At 33.7% G+C, this 25,511-nt stretch overlaps 1 protein-coding gene across 1 annotated transcript in view; it reads right to left on the reverse strand.

Moving 5' to 3' along the window:
• HUNK (hormonally up-regulated Neu-associated kinase) overlaps positions 1–25,511 on the reverse strand; it is a 140,382-nt gene that overhangs the window by 53,186 nt on the left and 61,685 nt on the right. The window contains exons 3-4 of the mRNA XM_074214121.1: positions 16,313–16,368; positions 6,168–6,303 (exon numbers count right to left, since the gene is read on the reverse strand). Coding sequence (XP_074070222.1) covers positions 6,168–6,303; positions 16,313–16,368 — 192 coding nt within the window. The remainder of the gene's footprint in view (positions 1–6,167; positions 6,304–16,312; positions 16,369–25,511) is intronic.

A 25,511-nucleotide genomic window follows, 5' to 3' on the forward strand; every position in this document is an offset into this window, starting at 1 on the left:
AAATCTTTAAAATGAAAAAAAAGAGAAGTAATCTGCCTCCAAATTCAATGCTCTTTTCATTAGGGCTTAGCTTTACGCAAATGAAAGATTCCAGCAAGGGGGGGGGAAGTATGTTAAAATTTATTTGTTTTTGCATTCCCTGGATTGTTTTTTAAATCCTCATTTCTAGATTTCCTTAGTAATATGCAATACTTTAATTCTAAGATTCTTAGATTCTAGTGATCCACCCACTCGAAAGCCTTTGATGCATAAATTCCTTCATTATGCACCATTGCTACTTGAGTTTTCAGAAGCCTGGGGAAAGAAAGGATTGTATTTTGCCAAGCAGACTGCGATAAAATTACCAAGTGCAACTTAAAAACCAAAATGTTCTAGCATTAACTATTAGTATTTTCTTCCATGAGGACCCAAAGAGATGTATAAGAGAAATATTTCTTTTTGAAAACTAAAGACTAGCCCTATATCTCTAATCCATAATCCAGGTCCTCCTCATAAACCATCAGCAATCAATCAACAAACATTTATTATATACCCACCATGAACCAGGCACTGGTAAATATACAAAGACAAAGATTGAAGCAGTCTCTGCTCTAAAGAAGCTTATACTCTTAGTGGCAAATTCAAGAAATAGATAGACAGGTGATATGTTGATAGAGGCTAGACAGATAAATAGATGATGATGATGATGATGATGATGATAGATAGATAGATAGATAGATAGAAAGACAGAGGGCTGCCAAATTGGTAAATACAAATAAATGCAAAATTGTTAAATACAAGGTGGCTTGATAGGGAAAGCATTAAACAGTTAAGTGTGTCAGATCAAGAAAGGCTTCACATAAAAGATAGAACTTGAAGTGCATGTAAGACAGGGACTCTGGGGTAGAGGTAAATAAGTGTACTTGAGGCATGTAGGATGTCAAACACTGGGAATGGGGGATGATGGATGGAGTATCTAGTATAAGGAACAAAGAGAAGACCAGTTGGGCTAGATTAAAGAGTGCTGAAGGAGAAATGTTGTTCAAGGACTATGGAAAGATAGGATGAACTCAAATTGTGAAGGACTTTAAAGGCTAAATAAATAGCACATTAGCTAATTGTTGCTGGACTTTTTCTGCATATGCAATTATATATTTATTTTAATTTGTCATTTGTTAAGGTATATTCTGTCAGACGTGGTTGGCATGCCTGCTTTGTTTTGCTTAACTTTTTTTTCTAACCAAGAGTAGAATCTAGTTGAGTGGATGGTATTTAAAAAATAACTTTGTAAAGAGAATCAATAAAATTTTTAAAATAGTATTTATTTTTCTGTCTCCTCTTTCTTTGTTAAAATATAGAAATGCTGATGATTTTTATAAATTCATTTTGTAGCTTACCTTCTCAGAGGCTATTTAATCAATTAATTTTTGTGGATTTGCTTGAGTTTTCTAAGTAAACCATCTATCATTTGCAAAGATATTCTTATCTCCTCATTGTCAATGTATACTTCTATTTCTAACTCAAATAATACTGGTTTTACTGAATGTTCTTGCATCATCCCTGATCTAAGTGGGAAAGCTTTCATTGTTTCTTCATAATAAACAATACAAACTCTTAAGAACTTTTTAAAAATGTATTCAGCAAATTAAGAAAATGTCCTTTGACTCCTCTAGTTAGGTTTTGTTAAAAAAAACACAAATTAGAACCATATTTTATATCTTTTGAGGGGGAAGGTAAGGCAATGGGGTTAAATGACTTGCCTAAGATCATACAACTAGAAAGTATCAAGTGTCTGAGGCCACATTTGAATTCAAGTCCTAACTCCAGGCAAGTGCTCTATCCACCGCACCACTTAGCTGTCTCATGTCTTTTTTAAAGATTATTTTGTTTTAAATATTATTTATTGTGCTAATTCCTTCCCTAGTTTGACATAACCTTTATAGTTATATACTAAATAGTACTTTGTTATAAATTTTAGATATGTTGTTATAATTCCTTTGTTGCATTTAATTTTTTTCATCAATATTAGAGATAATAATCTATAGTTCTCAATCTATGTCATAACCCTAGACTGGTTTCATTATCAGAATCACGTTAGGCTCATAATGGAGTAACATTCTCCATATTAAAAAACTTACGTGGCATTGAAATTATTCATTAAAAATTCAATAAAATTCAAGATTGCTTTCTCCTCTATAGAACTTCATTTATGGCTTCTTCAATTTCTCTTAATAAAATTAGTTTGCTTAATTTAGCTGTTCAATTTCTTAGATGTTTTATATTTTTGCAGATAGCATTCATTTTACAGGGAATGATTTTTTCCATAGGGCTAAATATATGTTTCTGAAAATTTTTATTTCCTCTCATGATTTTACTCCTCATTTTCATTATTAATTTTTTAAAACTACCATTAAATTAGGTAATAGTTTTTTAGTTTATTGCTTTAAATGTTCTTTAATTTGTTTAGTAGTGTGTTTTTAAAAGCTACAACCTTATTTATTTCATCTTAAAGTTTCTTATTTTCTTCTACTGCTTTTTTGAGAATTGACATTAATTTTTCACATTTTAAAACATTGTTGCCTCTGAAGATATCAATCTACATTTTCCACTTTTTGGTATGTTGTATCTCCCTGTCTTTACATTAATAGAACTAGTAATTATTTCTATGATTTAGTTCAGGTAATTATTCCTTAGGAACTTTTTTAAGTATCTGGGTTGCATTTTTTGTTCATATCTTTAGTTTCATAACCCCAGAGCTGTTCAATCTCATTAACTCCACTTTTTCACCACACTTTTATAATGGAATTTTGGCTTTAGACACCTTTATTTACTTGAAATTGTTTTTTACAAGGTTATTAGCTTCTGTTTCTGACTTCTGTCCTTTCTTGGTCCTTTCTAGATTTTCTCAACTTCCAATCAGTCATCTCCATTAATATGAATCACAAACCAACTTTCAGGATTATAGGATCATAGATTTAAAGCTGGATGAGACTTCAGAAGTCATCAACATTCTCATTTTTATATTGAAGAAACAGGACCAGAAATGCCATAAAGGGACTAAAAAAGGCAACAATTTAAACATTATTTTAAGTGACACCTTCAGGCATTCCAAATTCAATATGTCCAAAATCTAACTTAAACCTATTCCTCCTTCCAATTTTCATATTTTTGATTAAGGAACATCCTTTCAGACATCTCATTTCCTAATTGATCTCCTGATTTTCAACCTCTCTCCTCTAGTCATACATTCATATTCCTTACAAATCAATTTTTCCAAAGCACAATTCTGCCCAAGTCATATTTTTTTGCTAGAGAATCTTCAGTGGATCTGCAGGATAAATAGTCTCTAGGATAAAATACAGAACCTTCAGCTTGGTATTTAAACACTTCACAATCAGACTATCTTAAGTCTATTTCCTGTTATTCCCATTCATGTACTCTGTATTTTGGTCACAGTGGACCATTTACTACTTCTCAAACCTGTCTTTCCATTCTATGTGCCTTTGGACAGGTTTCTTCATGCACAGAATGTGCCCACTCATCATCTTCATTTCTTAAAAGCCTCTAAGACTCAGCTCAGGTACCTTTTCCCTCAAAATTTTCTTTCATTTTGTGTTTATAAGTTTCTCGTCTCTATTATAGCTTCTTTTTTTTTTTTTATATAGATTTTTCAAGGCAAATGGGGTTAAGTGGCTTGCCCAAGGCCACACAGTGTCTGAGAGCAGATTTGAACCCAGGTACTCCTGACTTCAGGGTCGGTGCTTTATCCACTGCACCACCTAGCCGCCCCTAACAATAAACTTTTATTGAAGGATCAATATAATCCTGAAACAGTGCTAATAAGGTCTGTGGCTACAAAAACAAATGAAAAACACAGTTCCCCTTAATATTTAGTTGATATTTCTGCCTTCCTTCATTTATTTGAATTCCTTTGCCCAACATCATAAATAATTTTTATAAAAGCACTACTGTAGGCATGACTAGGTGGAGCAGTGGATAAAGCACTGACCCTGAAGTCAGGAGTACCTGGGTTCAAATCTGCTCTCAGACACTTAATAATTACCTAGCTGTGTGGCCTTGGGCAAGCCACTTAACCCCATTTGCCTTGCAAAAACCTAATAAAAATATAAGTACTACTATACTAGAAAAAAGGAAACTGTAGACTCATATAGAATTATTTCTATATGTCTGTAAAATCCATTTCTTCCTAAAATTTGTTTGGTTATAATTTATTTCTTATAAACCCATAGATTTCTTTTTCCTTTTTTTCTTCTCTGTCTCTCATGATTCTTTCTATTTTGATTTCTGCCTTATCTAAAATCATGATTATAGTTTCTGAGTTTTGGTTTTGGTTTTTCTGAGGATTCAGGTGAAGCATAGCAAGTTTTAATCTAGCCTTTTACTTTAAGTTTGTATGTATTCCTATGTTTTAGATATGTTTTCTTAAGATGACATCATTAAAAAAAATTATTAAAGAACCGGTCTACAATTCTTTATGTCAGTTCAATTAATTTAAATCTTTTTAAAAAATTTTTAAATGCAAGGCTATGGGGCTAAGTGACTTACCCAAAGTCACATAGCTAAGTAATTATTAATTGTCTGAGGACACATCTGAACTCAGGTCCTCCTGACTCTAGGACTGGTGCTCTATCCACTGCACCACCTAGCTGCCCCAATTAATTTATATCTAAACTTATAATTATTAAAAATTGTAGTTTCCCTTCTATCTCTTCCTGACAGTTTTTGGCTCCTTTTGCCAGAAGGTTCATAAGTTTCACTTATATTAACAAATCATCTTTTCTCATTAAAGAATATACCATTATTATAGCATAAAAATTTTCCAGGGAGCAAACTATGTAGACTGGTAAATTACAGGAGCTCATTATAGTCATAGATTCCACTTGGCATATCTCATACATAAATTCAGTCTTTTCTTTTCAGTCCTAGATTGGTTGGGCAATGCCTCATAGTTTCAATCCATGGAAATTATACATCTTTTCTAATGAGGTTGAAAATTATTTTTCTGCTTTCACTTGAACCCCATGCTAATTGCTGGCTCCTCCGTAATCTCTGACCTTTTTTTTTTCTTTTAGAGCTCCATTCCCTTATTAAATTTTCTAAGATTGCTGCTCTCTTTGATCTCTCTAGTCTTGATTCTAGTTTCTAAAAATTGCTACAAAGCTGCTACTTTTGTTTCAAAGCAGCCCTTCTCACCTGAAGAATTTTAAATCAAAATCACATCTCCTACCCATCCCCCCAATCAATTTTTCTCCCACAACTCATTTCTCTGTGCCAATGTTTGTATCTTTCCTGTCGTGTTTCCGTCAATCAGTTCTTTGCCCATTGTAAAATTATCACTCACATTTACAGTAATGTGCATAATAACATTTTTGTCCATTGTCAGGAAGGGAAACAATTATAGTCAGTTTGTGTCTTTCAAATAGGTCACATTTTCAAAGTTCATTTGTAAGTTTGTGGACAGGAAATTGGAATTAACTTTATCATAAAAACAATACAGTTCAGTTCCCAGGACAGATCACAAAAGTCCCTTTGACCCACAGTGCAGTGAAGCAGAAAGATTGCCATAATATAGAATGCCAATAGTACTATCGTACCATTGATTTTAAACATAGTTGTATGGAAAAAGACATTCTGAATATCCATTCACATCACTAGAACATGGCACCTCTTGATGCAATGCAAAAATTATGTGAAGGGATTCCTTCCCAGTCCCACATCTCTCACAAATTCCAAATACTGAAAATGGTACAAAAAGTATGAATGAACTTCTGAGGGTGTGGTAACAGCATAAAAAAAGTAGGAAGGGGAGGAGACCCCTAACTGTATAGGAACATGGAAGAAATAAAGATAGAAGCAATATAAGAGAGTTATAGTGGCCAGGGTGAATGGGTGTGTGCTTTGCTGGAGAACATATGGTAAAGAAGGAGCAACTGTAAGCTTGGTATGTTTATGTGTCTATCAAACATCAAAACCACGAGGATGGAGCTATTCAACACAAACACTTGGGAAATCAGATTTACTAAGTAGAAAATCCTTTTATTATACTCTCCAAAACTTTCAAGAACATGATATCTCTTCATTTAACATGCTAACTTTATGTCTATATTAAACAAGAAGGGGGGAGGGGGAAGAGGGGAAAATTCATTTTTGTAAGTTGAATAACTCACATGGACCAGACATCTATTTTGGAACCATATTTTTTTCTGGCAAGAAGTTCTGGAGCTGCATAGGCTGGGCTGCCACACTGAGTACTGAAAGGATCTGAGTAACCTAAGATGCCTGCATAGTTGCTCAAGCCAAAGTCTGTAAAAAAGGGAGAGGAAGGAGAGAAAAGATAAGTATTAGAGAATGTGAAAAATACACCAAAATCAACAATAAAATCAGATTAATAATCCATCAGTAACATTCATAAACTGTAAAAATGCACAATAACCAAGTATTGATGACATAGCCTAACAGAATTTATAATTTTCCTTCAAAATTATATATTTTTTTATCAGATTTCATTATAAAAATTCATTGAAAGTTAAAAAAAATGTTGTAAATCAAATACTTCTACATCAAATACTTTTCCCATTTCTAAATGAACCATCAATGATCATAGGAGACAGAAACATGGTAGGTCTGAATTTTAAAGTCAAATTAATTATGGTGAACTCTCATTAATCAGAGACCAAGACCCTAGTCTGAGAGCTAGAGAGCTGGGCTGGAAATGAGGAGACATGGATGGTATGAAGATGACAGGAGAGCAGTCAAAAAAAAATATATCTATATTTATACATAAATGTGTATATATATATATACATATGTTTGTATATGTATATATGTATATATGTGACTGTATGTAAAGCACAGTACACACATTCTCAACAGAAAATATAGATTTTGGACTATCACATTATACCATATACAGCAATAAGCTCCAATGTATAAACAATCTAAAAATAACAATTCTATTATATTTAGTTACCCAAATTCAGTCCTTAATCATCTCCATCCTAGACTGTTGCAATAGCCTCCTACTTGCTCTCAGTCCCAGATGCCAACAAGATTTTCTTTAACTACTGATCTGACCATGTCACTCCCCTACTTAATAAACTCCAAAAGCTCCCTTTTGAGTCTGGGATCAAATATAACAGTTCCTCTGTTTAGCTTTTAAAGCTCTTCACAGTCTGGCTCCAGCCTATCTTTCCAAACTTATTATATACACTACTCCCCTTTCTGTACTCTGGGGGAATATTTTAAAAAAAGAAAAGAATATCAATTGCATATTTTAAAAATATACACTGAGAAGAAAGAAGTTCAGAAGGAGACACAATGCTAGAACTAACATTTTAAATTTGAAATATATTTTACAATAATACCCACCATTTACACATCATTTTGAGGTTTGCAAAGAGCTTTACAAATATTCCACTTAATCCTCAAAACAACTCAGGAGAAGTGCTTATTATTATTATTATTATTCCCATTTCATAGATGAGGTAAACTGAGGCAGAAAGGTTAAAGAACTTGCTATGCTTGGCTAGTGGGTATCTGAAGCAGGATTCCATCTCAGGTCTTCTTGACTCAAAAGTCCAATATTGTATTCACTGTGTCACCAAATGCACCTCACACACTTACTACTTATATGATCCTGAGTAATAAGTCATTGAACCTCTGTCTGCCTGTTTCCTCAATTGTGAAATATAATTTTAGAACTGCTTCCCAGGCTTTCTGCAAAGATCAAGTAAGATAATATTTGTAAAGTGCTTAGTACATTGGCTGGTTCATAATAAAATTTAATAAATACTTATTTCATCCTTCTATCTAACCATATAGTCAAATAAGGGATTAACAGTTTAAAATAGCTTTTCATTGTCAACTTTTTTTTAGGGACAAAGAATTATTTACTTAGGTATTGCTGTAGTTACCAGAGGCTAGGGGAGAGAAAGGTTAGCAGGAGTAGCAACAGCAACTGCCAAGAGAGGATAAGCAATAAGGAAAGGTATAGGAGCATGAGTGTTCAGTTGGGGGATGATTCTCCCAAAGAGTAGTCTAGTTTCCCAAGGGAGACAAGCTTCATCATCTTTCTATAAGGGAAATGATTATGTCTAAAGTTTATAATAATTTAACACAGTACTGGCCAAGAAGTCCAGCCCATGGGAATAGGTATCTACATGCTCAACTGATGTAGACACAGAGAAAACATTTTTATTCCTTTTTGGGGGGAGAATGGTGATATAATGTAATGGAAGTGATTTGGAGCATATGGAAATGTTCTCTAACTGGGACTAGTCTAACCATATGACAAAAAAAGCCTTCTTGAATGACTGTGGAGTCAGATCAAAAGATGCATTCGAAAGGGACTGGCTAATCAGTCACCTTCTTTCCAACTAATTTCTTTCTATCTGTTGGTTTTCTAATGAAAGAAGAGAAATAATTCTGTGATGCTATGAGCCTAGATTCCTTTCCTTGGTTAAGTACCTTATCTCATTCTCTTCCCTATGGCTCCAAGAAACTAGAGCATGTGCAGAGGCCACATCTCAGCAAAATCATCTTAGCAGATGGGCTACACTAGTGTAACTGCCAGACCTCAAACTTGATGGTGAATCAGATGAATGTCTACTCCAGGCATGTGAAGACTTTCCCAGTTAGAATAAGTGGAGGAGAACAATTTGTTTCAATGAGCATGAAAGTGGCTGAAGCAGAATTTGTAGAGTGCTTAGAGTTTGGTTAAGTATCAATGATGCCAAGGTTGCCCACTGCATACTAGAACATCACCAGTCATCTTGACTTTTATCTTGCCACTGGACTTTGATGACTCCGGAAGAGAATAAGACTGATGACTGTGCAACTGTCTCATTTAAATCCAACTCACACACAAGTTAAGGCATCACCTGTGATCTCTAGTCTTTTTTTGAAAATGAAGGACAAACATCATTCTTTCATTTTAGATAAAGGTTATAAACTGTAGAGTTCCAAAAGCTCAGAAGAACAAACTATCAATAGATCTATGGGTGAATTCTAGACTGGGGCTTGCAACCAGTCAATACAGCTTAGAAGCCCCAAGGAGTGACCTTTAGGATCCAGTCCAACAGTAGCTAAGAAAAAGGAGCAATCTTCTCTTTGGACATGAACTTGGTGAGACCAATTTAAGTTATGTATGAGTTAAGTATGAGTCCACTCTCTCAAGGGAACAATGTGGTATATGGGGGAGTGTTTGGGGTAGTGGGGGGAAGCAATGAAAGAGATGATTTAATGATGATTTCAGAAATAGAAAGGAAAAAAAAGTTGGAGAAGAGGTATACATCCAGGGGCATGGTGGCTGAGGAGTAAAGTCAAGCATGACCAGAGTCAATCCTAGATGTATTAGATGCCTAAAGAACCTGCCAATCAGCAATCCCAGGATAAGAGTTCCAGGAATTAAAAGGTTAAGTGTTCCAGGGCCTGTTTTCTGGTATGTGGGAAGCATGATGTTTTGCTGAGATGATTGAGAAGTGAATTGAAAATATTCTAGACCTAAGGAACAGCCAAGTCAGTACAAATACATGGAGATGATATGTTGAGTGTGAAAAAAAAGCCCAAGTAGGCTAGTATGTTTGCCTAATGGAGTCTACAGGAAGGGAAGAAATATGTAAGAAAACTAGAAAGCTAGGAAGGAGTCTGGGCTTAAAAAACTTAAAATGCCAGGAAGTCTTTATTTGTTCCTAGAGGTGACAGGGAGCCATTAGAGTTTATTGAGAAGAGGAGTAACATAGGAAGATCTGAGATTTAAGAAAACATTTTTGGCCAGCTGTGTGATTGTAAAACTACAACATGAGAGGACTTAAAAGGCAGATGAAACATTCAGAAACATGCAGTAGTAAAGAGATTGATAAACTCAAAAATCAATCCATGAATCAACTTGTAGGGTAAGAACTCATTATTTAACAAAAACTGCTTATAAAATTGGAGAGCAATTAGATTAGACCAAAGTCTCATTCCATAAACCACAACAACTCTACATAGATATATGATCTAGATTTAAAAGGTCACATTATAAAAAATAAACTGGAAACTATTTAAAAGATGATGAAGAGGATGGTGAAAAATCTCTAGTTCATGCCACCTAATGAAGGAATTGGGGGTATTTAGCCTAGAAAAATCCCCAGGGGCCATGATAGCTTCAAAAATTTGAAAGACTGACATCCAAATGAGTAGAATGAGACTTACTGTATTTGGTCTGACAAGGAAGATACAGAGTAGATGGAATATATGGAATATGGAATGGTTGATAGTTGCAATGAAATTCTTAGACTTGATTTAAAGCAGAAATTATGAAAATCAGACAAATCCAGAAATAGAATGAACTGCCCCAGATTTACCTTCATTGGTGGGGGGGGGGTCATCAAAAAGTGACTGGATAATTTCCCTGTATGAAGTCACTGGGAAATTACTGGAATTGTCAGATATATGACAGAAAGAATTCTTTGGAGGAGCAGAGATAGTTGATGACAATTGATGTGGTCCCCTCCAGTTCTGAAATTCTGTGATATTTCATTTATTATGTGGGTATCTATCTCACTCATACTGACCACCATAAAACTAGTAGATTTCTCCACAGTGGGTTCCCTTAGTACCATACAATTCCAGTGGCTTATATTCATGACCCTTTAGTTCAAACAGCATCCTGGGAAGGGATGAGTGAAATGGAGAGGAGTCTCTCCTGTCTAGAAGCTGCTTCTATATTCAGTGGTCAATACATAAGATACTATCGTATGTACATATATGGCTAATAAATTTCATCTAACTCCTTTTACTAACTCATCTTTCTTTTCTTTTCACCTTTATAAACTGTGAGAAACTTGTCTACTATCCCTGCTTTTTAGATACTATAACAGCTATTCATCAACTAAGGCTCTTGTACAAGTCTACTAAAATTACTGTTTATGTAGTACTTTTCCTTATCTCTGCACATTAACAGCCCCCCCCCCTTTGGGGTAGTAACTAAGCAGGAAGACAAGATCTAAAATCCTTAAGATCTTGTGACCTCAAGCATTCACACACAGGAACAAACAGTATCAAATCCAAGTCCTCTGAAATTCTCTAACTGATAAATGTTATGCAGTATTTGACTTTTACCTCTCTTGATGGCATACCAATAGTTCAGACCAGTCAATATAATATTTTTCTTCACTTAGGGAAATAGTTGTTACTAGCTGTGTCATCCTAGGCAAGTCACTTAATTCTGTCTATCTCAAGTTTTTTCATCTGTAAAATGAGCTGGAGAAAAAAATGGCAAATCACTCCAGCATTTTTGCCAAGAAAACCTTATGCTGAAAAACAACTAAACAACTGTTTCCTTTTACTGCTGTCTTGGTTTACAACTGCAACTCAAGAAACATTGGAAAACACATGCATAGATTGATACCTCTCTTATAAATGTTGCATTCACAATTATATTAATTAATAACAATTGTTAATAATATAATAAGAAGAGGAAATGTTTGTTAAAATGAGGAAGACTAAAGAGAAATCTTGGAATGAGCCATCATGAATAACAAAGATATATTTCCTTGATTATTTGAGTGAGCTCAATCCCCACAGATACAGAGTTATAGTCTTGGCCCATACCCCTTTGACTACTCCCTAGGCTTGACCTTCCTGTCCTTCAGATCTCTATATCTTAAAGTCAAAATTAGGAAGTAGTTTTTGAGTTCTATAATCTGTTAATGTCATATGCTTGTTATAGAACGAGAGAAAAAAATCCCACAACTCTATCTTCCTCTAGAGTCTTTTGATTGACAGCACTGTCTCCAAAGTTCCTTCTTCCCTGCTGAAATGAGTCTTATCCATCACTATGTATATCCCTTGAGGAAGATATTTTATTTTCCCTAGTTACCCAAATGGGAACAAATTTAACATCCTTTTGGGAGATTTACAAGATTTTAACATTTTCAGAAGAGATATCTTGTAGGAGAAACCTTAAGATGAAATCTTAGCTCACTAAGAATGGAATGTTTTTTAATCATCAGAAAAACAGAAGCACAGTAGGATCTTGTGGGAAGCAGAAAACCTCTTTCAGACAATTCTCTTAAAAAAAATTGACCTATGTGAACTCATCCAACCTTTCTGGAGGGCAGTTTGGAACTACACCCAAAGGGCAACAAAAATATGCATACCCTTTGATCCAGCAATACCACTACTGGATCTATACCCTGAAGAGATCATGAAAAAGGGTAAAAACATCACTTGTACAAAAATACTCATATCAGCCCTGTTTGTGGTGGCAAAGAATTGGAAATTGAGTGAATGTCCTTCAATTGGGGGATGGCTTAATAAACTGTGGTATATGTATGTAATGGAACACTATTGTTCCATTAGAAACCAGGAGGAAGGGTAGCTAGGTGGCGTAGTAGATAAAGCACTGGCCTTGGAGTCAGGAGTACCTGGGTTTAAATCCGGTCTCAGACACTTAATAATTACCTACTTATGTGACCTTCGGCAAGCTACTTAACCTCATTGCCTAGCAAAAACCTAAAAAAAAAAAAAAAAAAAGAAACCAGGAGGGATGGGAATTCAGAGAAGCCTGGAAGGATTTGCATGAACTGATGTGAATGAAATGAGCAGAACCAGAAGAACATTATACACCCTAACAGCAACATGGGGGTGATGGTCAACCTTAATGGACTTGTTCATTCCATCAGTGTAACAATCAGGCACAATTTTGGGTAGTCTGTGATGGAGAATACCATTTTGTATGATGAGAAAGAATTGTGGAGTTTGAACAAAGACCAAAGACTATTACCTTTAATTAAAAAAAAAAAACACCCTTTCTCTTATTATGCAATTTGATATCTCTTATACTTTATTTTTTTCCTTAAAGATATGATTTCTCTCTCACATCATGTTCAACTTATATCAATGTATACCATAGAAACAATGTAAAGACTAACAGATTGCTTTCTGTGGGGGGAGGGAAGTGAAATTAGGGGAAAATTATAAAATTCAAAATAAATAAATAAGTTTTTTTTTTAATTGGCCTAACTATTCACCTGGGGAAAACCAAGTAGTTGGAATATGTTTGTTGTCCAGACTCAGATTTGTATGGACAACCCACAGAGCTAGTCCAAAATTATACATATCTTGAACACTTATTGTGAGTAATAATTGAATAGAAGGATAATGGGATCAATTTCATGTGGAAAATTGCTCAGTGCATTTAATGAGTCTAGTCTGTCACAGCCTCTGATCCTTAATAAATGTTTATTTCCTTTCTTCTCTCTAAAAATAAAGTTTCATCTTTTTTTGAAACTAATATTCTTCCTGGGGGGAATGATATATATATATATATATATATATATATATATATATATATATATATATATATATATATAGGAGTCCCCAAAAGAATACACAATCTCCAAAGAATTAAAGGCATGGTTCTCTTAAATGGCAATGAAGAAGCATGTGTTGGTCATGAGTAGCCTATAGAATATTTTCAAGGGTGTGCTACTAGTAAAAACCAGACTCTCCGGGGAGAAAATATATGCACAAACTTTAATATTTAATCGACATTATTATCACTTTTTTACTTCTAGACAATAAACAAAACAATTAACGAAGGTCTGATTTTTAGCAACTGATAATTTCTGAGGTGACAGAGTGGTTAGAGCTCTAGGCATAGAGTCAAGAAGACTTGAATTCAAATTTGGCCTCAAACTCTTACTGACTATGTGAATAAGATTTCTGAGGTATAAATGTTCACAATGAAAATTTAACAATTTAACTTAAAATTTTATATTTAAATATAAAATTTATGAAACTAAACAATTGGAACTGACTCTAGCATATATCTTAAAATTATTGCAGTTGATGCAGTATAAAGGATATCAACAAATATATGTATATTTGGGAATGAAGATGATGATGATGATAGCAACTGGCATTGCTATATCTTAAGGCAGGAAAGTACTTTATATAATTATCTCATCACTTTTACAGATAAAGAAATTGTGGTTCAAGGAAGTGAAATGATTTTGCCATTGTTATACAGCTAGAAAGTGTTTGAGGTAGGAATTGAACTCAGGTTCAAGGAGAGTAAAGAATGGACAGCTTGAATACTCTGTTATGGCCTCACAATTTCAAGAAATCTAGAAGAAAGCTTTCAGAATAATGGTTGAACCCCCTGTAAAGAATTTATGGGAGAACATATTTAAGAGTGGAAGATTATGAGAAAGTGTGGATCACTTGCAATCTGCCCCTCCATAATTGGTGGGAACAGAAATCCTACTTAAGCATTTAAAATCTAAAATGAGAAATAGGAAGGGGAAATGTCCACGTATCAGCTATATAAAATGCATTTGCTTTATTTGTATCAGGTTCCTTTAGTGATAAACTTTTCAGCAATTAATAAATTACTGTAAAGGAAACTGATGCTTCTATTATGTACATTCTGAATAAAGCAAAAAAAAGATGTTCAAACAATGCTTCCCAACTCTTCCTATGCTATGTGACAACTGGATATTTACAAAGGCCAGAAAAACAATATATGCTATGGTTTCAACTATGCAATGAAAAGAAAAATAACAATCATCAAAAAATGAAACTGAATGTTGTAAAATTATAATGAACTAAATTTAACTACAGAGAAGAAATCTATTTCCCCCTACTTCTTTGATGATGTAGGGAGGTTCACAGATGTGGGACTATGCAAGTTTTAGAAGTTTTGGATTTGTTGATTGATTTTGCTAAAAATTTTTCTCTTTTTTCCAAGTTAAAACAATCATTATAAGGAATAGTTTTCTGGGATAGAAGAAGAGAAAGATATAGGAGGAAATGAAAACTATATAAAAGCAAAAGATGCCAATAAAATGTATTACAAACAATGATTTCTACAAGGAAGAGCAGGTGGGTAGAGAAGATGCAAACTAAATAAGAAATTAAGGTGGATAAATATTGAATTAGGGTTTTTAAATTGTCATCAAAGAACTACTTTTTCTTCAATTTAGTTCCACACAGATAAGGGTAATTTCTTTGAATTTACAATTGCAGTTTATATGTTTATACAGTGTCATTCAACTGTCCGGTCTTAGTATTATAATATGCACAAGTGACAATCTATACTACTATTAAGACTGGCTAAATTACTATCATCTCTTCAAGGACAAAGTAAACCTAAGGGTCCTCTGGCCAAGGAATCCTCTCCCCCAGAAAAGGCAAACATCTCCATTATATTCCTATGGAAATTTTTTTAATTCAATATTTCTTATCTAGAAATAAAAAATTCAGTTTATCAATTATCTGAGTTGTCCTCAAATATAAAGTTATTTTATTGTATTGAAAATGGGGAAAACAGTGTAACTTTTTTTGAGAAAGGAACTAGATAGCTGCAGAGTAAGAAAACTTATTAACAAACCTGAGTAAATTTTTTTAACAAACTTGAGGAAAAAGGGAAAAATATTTTCCTAGTAGAGAGCTTCTTAACAATTATATCTTATTCAAAAGTTTACTTATTATTCTAGAGTTTTACACATTTCCTTACCATTGGAAACTAAAACCACAGTATCTAGAAATAAGAATCTATTTAAAAATATGTGCTTTATGTTCTCCTTTATCTCTCCTCCAGTATAACCACTGAATTGAGGGAAACAGAATTAAGTTTAGAGACTCACTGGACCAATTAATTTTCTATAGCAGTCCTATAGAAAGCTTAATAGACCTTTTACATGTGTACTCTCAAGTATCTATACTTAGGAAAGGAAAATATGGTGTTGATGATCCAATAATACAGAAAAAGAAAAAAGTTTCTGTCAGGCTATAGAGTACTTGATATAGCTCTCTTATAGCATTTTTTCTTTTTGTGATGATTTGATATGTAATAGATAACAAATCATTCTACTTCTGTCTAATAATCAGGAAAAATGACCAATATTAAAATTGCCTTTAATTCCCTCAGGCCTTATTATTTAGGCAATGAAATGTGGCCCTGGAGTGTATCTCAATAATGAGAGTAACTGTCTGGAAATTAACAATGCTCTGTGAATAATTCACAAATTATCCTATCATCCATGCACAAATAATTGACAGTTGATTTACAACACTGTGTTTAGAGTGTTGCTTTTAAAAATTCATACAACTATATTTCCATATTAGCCACTTTGCAAAAGAAAACACACATTCAAGGAAAAAAATTAAAAAAATATGTTTTGCATGGTTTTATATGTATAATTAATATGCTGCTGGCCTTTTTTTCAAGGGATGGGAGAAAGTGAATTTGGAACTAAAAATTTAAAAATTGAATGTGGAAAGTTTTAATGAAATAAAGGAAATATGTTTTAAAAATTCATACCAATTAACTTGATATTGTTGTCTTCATCTAGCAGCAAATTTTCTATCTTCAAGTCTCTGAAATAAAATTGAAGAGTATTTTGGATAAATATATCAAGTTACATACTAGCATTGCCCCAAAACAAATAAGTTACCATAGTAATATTTTTAGCTATCGCTAGATTTTTCTTCTGAAGTTTATTGAATCATTAAAGACATAAAGTGGTATAAGCTTCCATGCTAAATTATACAGGTATACTCTTTTCAGGAGTTGAAGCAAGAGAACCAAGAGAGAGGGAAGGGCTTTCTAGAAGTGGCAGAATTTAGAGGACCTTGAAGAATAACTGAATTGAACAGGCAAAAGACGAAGAAATGGGCATCCCAGGAAAAGGAAACTGAACAGAAGCAAAGAAGTAAGAAAAGAACTTTATGTTTGTGAGAGAAGTGTCCAAAGGGTAATAATGACAAAAAGGGCTAAGAAAGTTAGAAATGATATAAACATAGAATATTCCCTAATACAAATAATCTCAGATCTAAATGAGTGGAATAAAATTTATTGTTCATGAATAGGTAAAGCAGTCTAATTTTCAAAATGAGAATTTTACCTAGCAAGTCTGTTTTTTCAATGTCATCCCAATTAAATTAATAAAATTTACTTTACTGAGAAAAAATAATAACAAAGTTCATTTGGAAAAAGAAAAGGTTAGGAACAAAAACCAGGGGGAAAAGATATAAAGAAAGTATATCCAGTAGTATCAGACCTGAAGAATAAAAAGATAATTTCTATTATTCCAAATTAAAATTTTCTTATGTAAATAAAACCTATGTAGCCCAAGAATAGAAGAAATGCAGATTGGGGAAAAAATCTTCATAGGATAATCTCTCAAATAGGTCAGAATTGGATGGAATCTTGTTGTGGTTTGGAAATGATGAACTGATTGATTTAGAGAAACATGGAAAGACTTGAAACTTATGAAGGAAGATGCTCTCTACCTTCAGAGAACAGATGATAGTAAGAAATAAGCACAGCATGATCTCACAAATATGTGAAAGAGTATATATATATATATATATATATATATATATATATATGTGTGTGTGTGTATGTTTATAGATACCTTTGTGTGTGTGTGTGTGTATATGTATATATATATACACACACACATATATATATAATAGTCATGCTTAATTGGAAAAGGGGAAAAATTAAAAATTGCACAGCAGCTAAAAGCTTTGAAAACAATGTGAAGTATTTATTATAAATTATTTCTTGAAATATAAATTTATTGTCTTACATTGGATCCGCTCTTAAGGTCTGCTGTGTAAAGAGCAATTTTCCTTTTCTCATTTTGTATTTAACATAAATTAAACAAAAAAAAAAGAAAGTTAGAAATGCATCACTTAATCCAATCATCCTCCCAATATTATTTGCTCAGAGGCCAAAGGTGGTCCACCAAATGGCAGGTGGCCCTGCTTTCATGTGGTCCTCCTAGAATTATACATTCAAATTTAGAATCCCTTGGGTGATTAACAAATTCCTTTCAGCCTAGAACAAATATGCTAATTGGCCACTTGGAAGGGTAGAGACATCTGTGCTTACATCTGCATCTAGTGAATAAGAAAGAATCACCCTGCACCCCTACCCACTCTATGTACATATTTCTTTATGGGGGAGGAGGGAGAGAGATGTTTTTTCCTTTTAAAGGGCAATTTTAATTTCCCCTCTAAAACCAAAAAAAATTAATATGTTAAGCATTAGTAAAAACATAATTCCATGAAAATTGATTATAAAGTAGGTACTTTATATGAAGTAAAGGAAGGAAACATAGTTTGTATGAATTGCCTTCTCCAAATATATACAGGCTGAATTCTCTAAGGAAAAAATGACAAAAATAATGAAAAACTGGAGGAAATACTTAGTATAAGGGAGAGGAGAAAGTTGGTAAATGAAATAAGATAAAAGAGAACAAGATTAGTAAATTCAATAAAGAGAAAATTTGGTGAAAGGAGACCTGCAGAAAAGATCAAATAGAAACACAAAGTCAATAAAAATAATGGAATGAACAAAAGATGCATCATCTAGAGTTTTTTATATCTGCTAGAAGAAGAAGAAATTGCGTAACATTTTTCAAGAAGGAAAAATGTCATAAGGCCAATGGAATAAGTAGTAAAATCATAATATCAGGATTAAATATAAATGTAAAATAAGCCCACTAAAAATAATGTCATAGGTTCTCCAAAGACTTAAGAAACAACCAAACTTAACTGCCCTACTGTACTAGTGACTTGCTGATTCAAAGTTATGTTAACTTGATCCCTATCAGTCAGGCCAAGGTACTGGTCTCATGAAAGTAAAATTTGATCACGTTTGACTTTCTGTATTTCTCTTCAACTTTTTAAAAATTTCCCTATGTAACACCTGTTTCAAAAGGCTCTCCCACAGAGAATACAGTATCTTTAAAAGCCAAAGCAATACATGTGGTATGTCAAAACCAAAAACTTTGCCAGATTCAGTTCAATTCAACAAATATTTTCTAAGCAATTTATTCTATCAGTTTGAATTATTGTCACTGAAAGAGATCTTTGCCCCGCAGAATCAAAGAGTATATATTTTTATCTTTTTCTATGGGGATCTATGAGATGAACTATGAGGACAGAAAAAAAGGTGAAAAGAAACTTCTTTCAGGCTAATATTGTTAACTGTTAAAAAAAATTCTGTGAGAACTAAGTCTGGTCACACACACACACGCACACATACACGCACACAAACGGACACATTACATTTTGAACAGCTGCGGGCTCCTTGTAGGCTTGGAGCTGTGGAAGAAGCTCCACAGAATCCAATGCAAATTACAGCTTCTACTCAATAGTGAGAAACCCAGAGCTTACTTTAAGAGGAACTAGTTATCAGGGATCTACTGGTTCATATTTGGTTGGTTCAAAAGGAGATCGGTCATTTTAATGACTGCTTTTGTAACTTGGACTGCCAACCCACATTATCAGTAGTGGGATGGCAGCCCTGTGACTCAATATTCATTTTTCCCATGATATAAATGGTCCAACCCAAGGAACTGTTACCAGTCTACTTCATGGGCTTTATATTCTTATCAGTGGAGGTATTCAAACGGAGGACAGTTTATTGTGTCTCAAGAATATCAAAGAAGGGATTTTGTTCATTAGGCAGGAAATTTATGTTCCATGACTTCCAAGGGCCTTTTCCAATTCTAGGATTCTGTGGTTCTAACCTGAATGAGATACTCACTGGCTGCTCCAAAATTGGTTTCCAGTCATGTCCTCCATGTGTAATTTTTACAGATTAAAAGTAATATTGTATATAAAAGACTAAATAAAGATGTTCTTTAAGAGAACTAAGTCTGGTAAAGGAATTGTTTTCTTGTCATGACTGGAAAGAAGCTAGGGAAAAGAAGTGGACAGTTTTTTGGATGAAGTTATTTTCAATTTATCTTAAGAAAGAAGATTTTAAAGAAGAGACTTAACCTGGGAGAAACTAAATAATGTACAACTATGTTTGGGTATGTAAAGAGAAGTCATATATTATTATAATGAAGACATGAAGTGACAGTTGCTATAATCTTTCTTATAGCCAAAATATAATAAAAAAAATTCTGGTTTTTGTTATCATTTACTTCATTTATTAGTAGAGATTTAAATTATTCAGTTATTTTGATATTTATTTAATCATAGAAGAGCAAAGAATTTAAAATATAAAATGTGATTATTATTGGAAAAGGATTTTTCCATCTAGTCTGTTAAATAATATTTAATATGCTGAGTAGGGACTACTGCTGATTAATCAATGAGAAAAGTTGCAATTTTATTTGAAAGAAAATACTTAATGAACAGTTTAAAAATTGTTATTTAAGATTATTTTTCTTCTTGAAGATGAAGACTTCAGGAAGATATTATAGTCAAATGTTTAATTCCATTGAATCTTTTTGGACTGTATCCAGAGTCCACCCAAATGTAAATTTAATTCAGCAGACAAACTGACCCTCCTATCCGTCTGTGATATAATGATTGCTGATGCTCAGAATGATCCTGATATTTTCTGAAAAATAAGAAAAAGTTTAAACTTTTAAAAAATTAAATTTTATTATATTTTCATATTTGCATTCTTTCCCTCTTTCTGCCTCTACTAGCACTTTCAGAAAGCAAGAAAAACAAAAACTGTTAAAAACATCAATCAAGCAAAACAAATTCCCTCACTGGTCAAATCTGAAGTTGGAGAGGACAGGAATATCTGAATCTGTACTTTGAATTCATCACATCTTTATCAAGAGGTAGACAGTTTCACCCTGAATAGTTGATCATTGTATTGAATAAAAAAAGTCCCTAAGTTTTTCAAAGTAGTTTGTCTTTACAATATTGTTGTAATTGTAAATTATTTATTCTGGTTTTTCTCACTTCCCTTTGCATCAGTTCATACAACTCTTCCAAAGTTTCTCTGAAACTATCACTGTCATCATTTCCAGCAGCACAATAGCATTCCATCGCAAACATATACCATGTTGTTTAGTCATTCCACAAATAATGAATACCCCTTATAAAGTTTCCAATTCTTTGCCACCATGAAAAGAGATGTTATAGTTATTTTTGTATAAATGGGACCTTTTCTCTTGCTTTGATCTCTTTCAGATACAGGCCTAGTAAGAGTTATCACTGGGTCAAAAAATATGACCAATTTAGTAACTTTTAGAATGATTTACAGTTCCAACAATAGTGCATTGATATATGTTCCCCACCTCCACCCTTTATTTTTTCCCTTTATGCCCACTAATGAGTATGAAGTAGAATCTTTGTTTTTTAGATTTTTTTTCAAGGCAATGGAGTTAAGTGACTTGTCCAAGGCCACACAGGTAATTATTAAGTGTCTGAGGTTGGATTTGAACTCAGGTCCTCCTGGCTCCAGGGCTGGTGCTCTATGCACTGTGCCACCTAGCCGCCCCTATGAAGTAGAATCTTAAGAGTTGCTTTATTTTTTATTTCTCTAATTATTATGTGATCTACAGCATTTTTCATATGGTTATGGATAGCTTGGAGTTTTTCTCTAAAAACTATTAACTTGATAGCTTTGACCACTCATATCCATTTGATTTCAGGTTCTATCAATTCTATCTCTTCAACACTGTTCAAAACTGCACCTCCAGACCTTCTTATTACAACTTGCCTAAACTATAGTGATAGTAATCTCCTACTTGAACTATCTGCCTCCATACTATTCCCCTATCTAATCTGTACACATATTATGTACACAACTTATACATATCTACCATAATAACCATTTCCTGGTATACAAATCTTACCATGTCACTTTCTGGTTCCGAAATCTTTTTTGTTTTGTTATTGAATCATTTCAGTTGTTCTGCTGTTTCATGACCCCCTTTGGGTTTTGTGGGGGGGTTTTTTGCAAAGATACTGGAGTAGTTTGCCATTTCCTTCTAAAGTTCATTACTGAGGCAAATGGGCTTAACTGACTTATCCAGAATCATAAACTTAGTGTCTGTGACCACATTTGAGCCCATGAAGATGAGTCTTCCTGATTCCAAGCCCAATGCACTATCCATTGCACCACCTACCTGTCCCTTGCTAATTCTCTCTTGCTTATAAGATAAAATACAAATTCTAAGGAATCCTACACAATCTAGATCCATTCTACCTTTCCAGGATCATTTCACATTATTTCAAGCATGTTACAGTCTCTCTGGACTTTCCCCCCCAACCTAAACATCATGTTTCCTGCCTTAGGGAATTCTTGGTGACTGCTCTCCACTCTTGCAATGCACTCCCACCTAGTCTCCACTTTTCAGAATCCTTCTCTATCTTCAAGGGTCAACTCAGAGGCCACTACCTCATGAAGATGTTGCTTATCACCCCAGTTGAAAACACTGTCTCCTTATTCCAATTTCTTGTACCACACTGTCAGATTTTTTTCTTTTTGCCTCAGTCACATTTGACATTTTTGTTCTTGTCTTACACTTATCTTTGTTTTGCACTTATCTACATATAGTATTATTTCCTACCCTTTTTAAGGGCAGGAACTATGTCATTTTTTTTCCTTTATATTCTGAGCACTCTAGCTTAAGTGTTTTAGGCAACTAGGTAGTACAGTGGGTAGGGTCTTAGATCTGAAATCACAAAGACCAATAGTTCAAACCCAGCTTCAGGGTTTTTTTTACACATTTACTAGATGTATGATCCTGGGCAAGTCACTTAACCACTGTTTGCCACAGTTTCTTCCTCTGCAAAATGGGTACTTAGCATCTACCTCTCCATGATTTTGTGAGAATAATGTAATGTAATACTTTTTAAAGTTTTAAGGTGCTAAATAAATGTTAGCTATTATTATAATTTGTTGAACTGAATTAAAGTGAATTTATGGGAAAGAAGATGCATTTGGGGCAAAAATTTCAAAGGGACAGAAACAATCAGGTCAACATTAAAATCAAAAGCTTCAACCAGTAGCTTTCAAACTTACTTGCTTCTGTTCTTTCTATTCCTAATCCATGGTGATAAACTACCAGGAAAAGACTGAAGACAATTAATCCTATTTCTTCATTTTACCCATAACCCCACTCAAGGACCAGAGGGATTTATGTATCAAAAGTGGGTGTAGATGGGTTTAGAGCCTTAGTCAGGTTCCAAGTAATTTCCTTGGTGGTGAATAACAAGAAATAAGAGGGAAAAGTAGAGATAATAAGAACCTAAACTGGGAGTCAGAAAACCTGGTTTAATACTCAATTCAACCCAAACAACACCCAGGATTTCTTTCTTTATGAAAGGAATGGATGAACCAAGTGCTCTCTAAGGTTTCTTCTATTTTCAGTATTCTATGGTAACTTGGTACCTGGTTTTGCATTTCTTTTATTCCTTCCAAAGTCCTCCAAAATAAGCAATTTTTTTTTCTTAATCGGAAATTTCATTTTTCTGGAAAGCCTCTGTTCAGACATTTTAGAGCATTGCAAGATGATGATAATAAATCTTGATTTATTTTAAGCCTACGTGATTGATACTCAGAACAGGAATATGAGAGTGATGCGGATGGAGAGGGAAATGAAGGAAAGATATTAGAAAAAGGGTTTTCTCTTCTTGCATTCCTTGCCCCCTGAAAGAATATGGATAGAGAGAAGGAAACAGTGTATCAATAACTTTTAAGTTTGTTTGTTTGTTTGTTTGTTTGTTTTTGCAAGGCAATGGGGTTAAGTGGCTTGCCCAAGGCCACACAGCTAAGTAATTATTAAGTGTCTGAGGCCGGATTTGAAGTCAGGTACTCCTGACTCCAGGGCCGGTACTCTATCCACTGCGCCACCTAGCCACCCCTTTTAAGTTATTTTTAAGGTTTTTTTTCTTGTTTTCTTTTCACAATCTTAAGTAATATCTACCCATGTAATCATCCCTCGTTAAATTCAAGATACCTAATAAAGGAAGTCAGTGTTAAGAGAGAAAATGCAAGAGGAAACCAATTAGTGGAGCAAGGAAAAGGACACTATTTAAGTATGTGAAACAATGAAGAAGATAGGGAAAATGATGAGACAAGAAATCTTGCTGCACAGAGTAAAGAGATAAATTAACAATGTGGGAATATCAAAGAAACCTACTAAGGAGGTAAAATGTAAAACTGAAGAGTTAAATAATGAAGACCAATGAAGGACTGGTAGAAAAATCGTAAAAGAAATGATTCATTAAATTGGTTAAAAACAAAAAACAAACAAACAAACAAACAAACAGTATTTAGAGAGACAGCATCCTAAATGAATTAGAAAAAAAGATATTAGGTGACAATAGAAACAAATTGTCTGATTCTGTATTGTTTTCAAAATAAAACTGATGTTGAAAGTGATGACCTTTACAAATCCAATTAGTACCAGAATAAGAAAAAGTAAATAATCTTTCACTGTTATTGAAAATAAAAAAATATCAGTCAAATTTTCTTTTTTCTAACATTCTAGATAAAAGAAATCCACAGAAAATTATAGAAGCATATCAAATTCTCTTTCTTAGTTTAAATGAAAATATTAAGAAATAACTATTTCTCCAGGCTTAAAGTCCCTTCTAGACTTTTCAAAATTCCTATAAATTCTACTTTAAAATGCATTATTAGGGGGCAGCTAGGTGGCGTAGTGGATAGAGTACCGGTCCTGGAGTCAGGAGTACCTGGGTTCAAATCCGGCATCAGACACTTAATAATTACCTAGCTGTGTGGCCTTGGGCAAGCCACTTAACCCTGTTTGCCTTGCAAAAATCTAAAAAAAATAAAATAAAAATAAAATAAAATACATTATTAGAAACATGGTTAAGGTGGCAGGAGGGCCTACTGCCAGTTTGAGATAGTTCTCTCTCAAAACTGATAATGCTTGAATTTAGAATGATGACATTAATAAAAATTGCTTCTGGTAGGGTTGTGTTTATTTTTTTTCTTTTATTAAAGATTTTATTTGAGTTTTGCAATTTTTCCCCCAACCTTACTTCCCTCCCCCCCACCCCCCACAGAAAGCAATCTGTAAGTCTTTAATTTGTTTCCATGTTGTACATTGATGCAAATTGTGTTGAGAGAGAAATCATATCCTTCAGGAAGAAACAAAAAGTATAAGAGATAACAAGATCAGACAATAAGATATCTGTTTTTTTTCCTAAATTAAAGGGAATAGTCCTTGAACTTTGTTCAAACTCCACATCTCCTTATCTGGATACAGATGGTATTCTCCTTTGCAGACAGCCTAAAATTGTCCCTGGTTGTTGCACTGATGGAATGAGCAAGTCCATCAAGGTTGATCATCACCCCCATGTTGCTGATAGTGTGTACAGTGTTTTTCTGGTCCTGCTCATCTAACTCAGCATCAGTTCATGCAAATCCCTCCAGGCTTCCCTGAATTCCTGTGCCTCCTTGTTTCTAATAGAACAATAGTGTTCCATGACATACATATATAGGGTTGTGTTTAAAACAAATATAATACTAATATTCTTCAATAGTTAATTCGTTAATCTTGGGTACATATTTCTTTTTACAAGAAGTTACAGATTTTTAGTTAGCACTTTTAGTTAGAATGTCTGTCTTACTATTTTCTGAAAAGGCACCAATTTTCTCCTAACCAAAAAAATTGCCCAATGTATGCTAAGCCTAACAGAATATAAAGAGAGGAAGTTCTACAGGAAGTCAATCTTCTTTATTTGCCTTTACTTTTTTTTCTTAAGCCCTTTTAAAA

This window comes from Macrotis lagotis, chromosome 1, assembly GCF_037893015.1.
Source record: "Macrotis lagotis isolate mMagLag1 chromosome 1, bilby.v1.9.chrom.fasta, whole genome shotgun sequence".
NCBI lineage: Eukaryota > Metazoa > Chordata > Mammalia > Peramelemorphia > Peramelidae > Macrotis > Macrotis lagotis.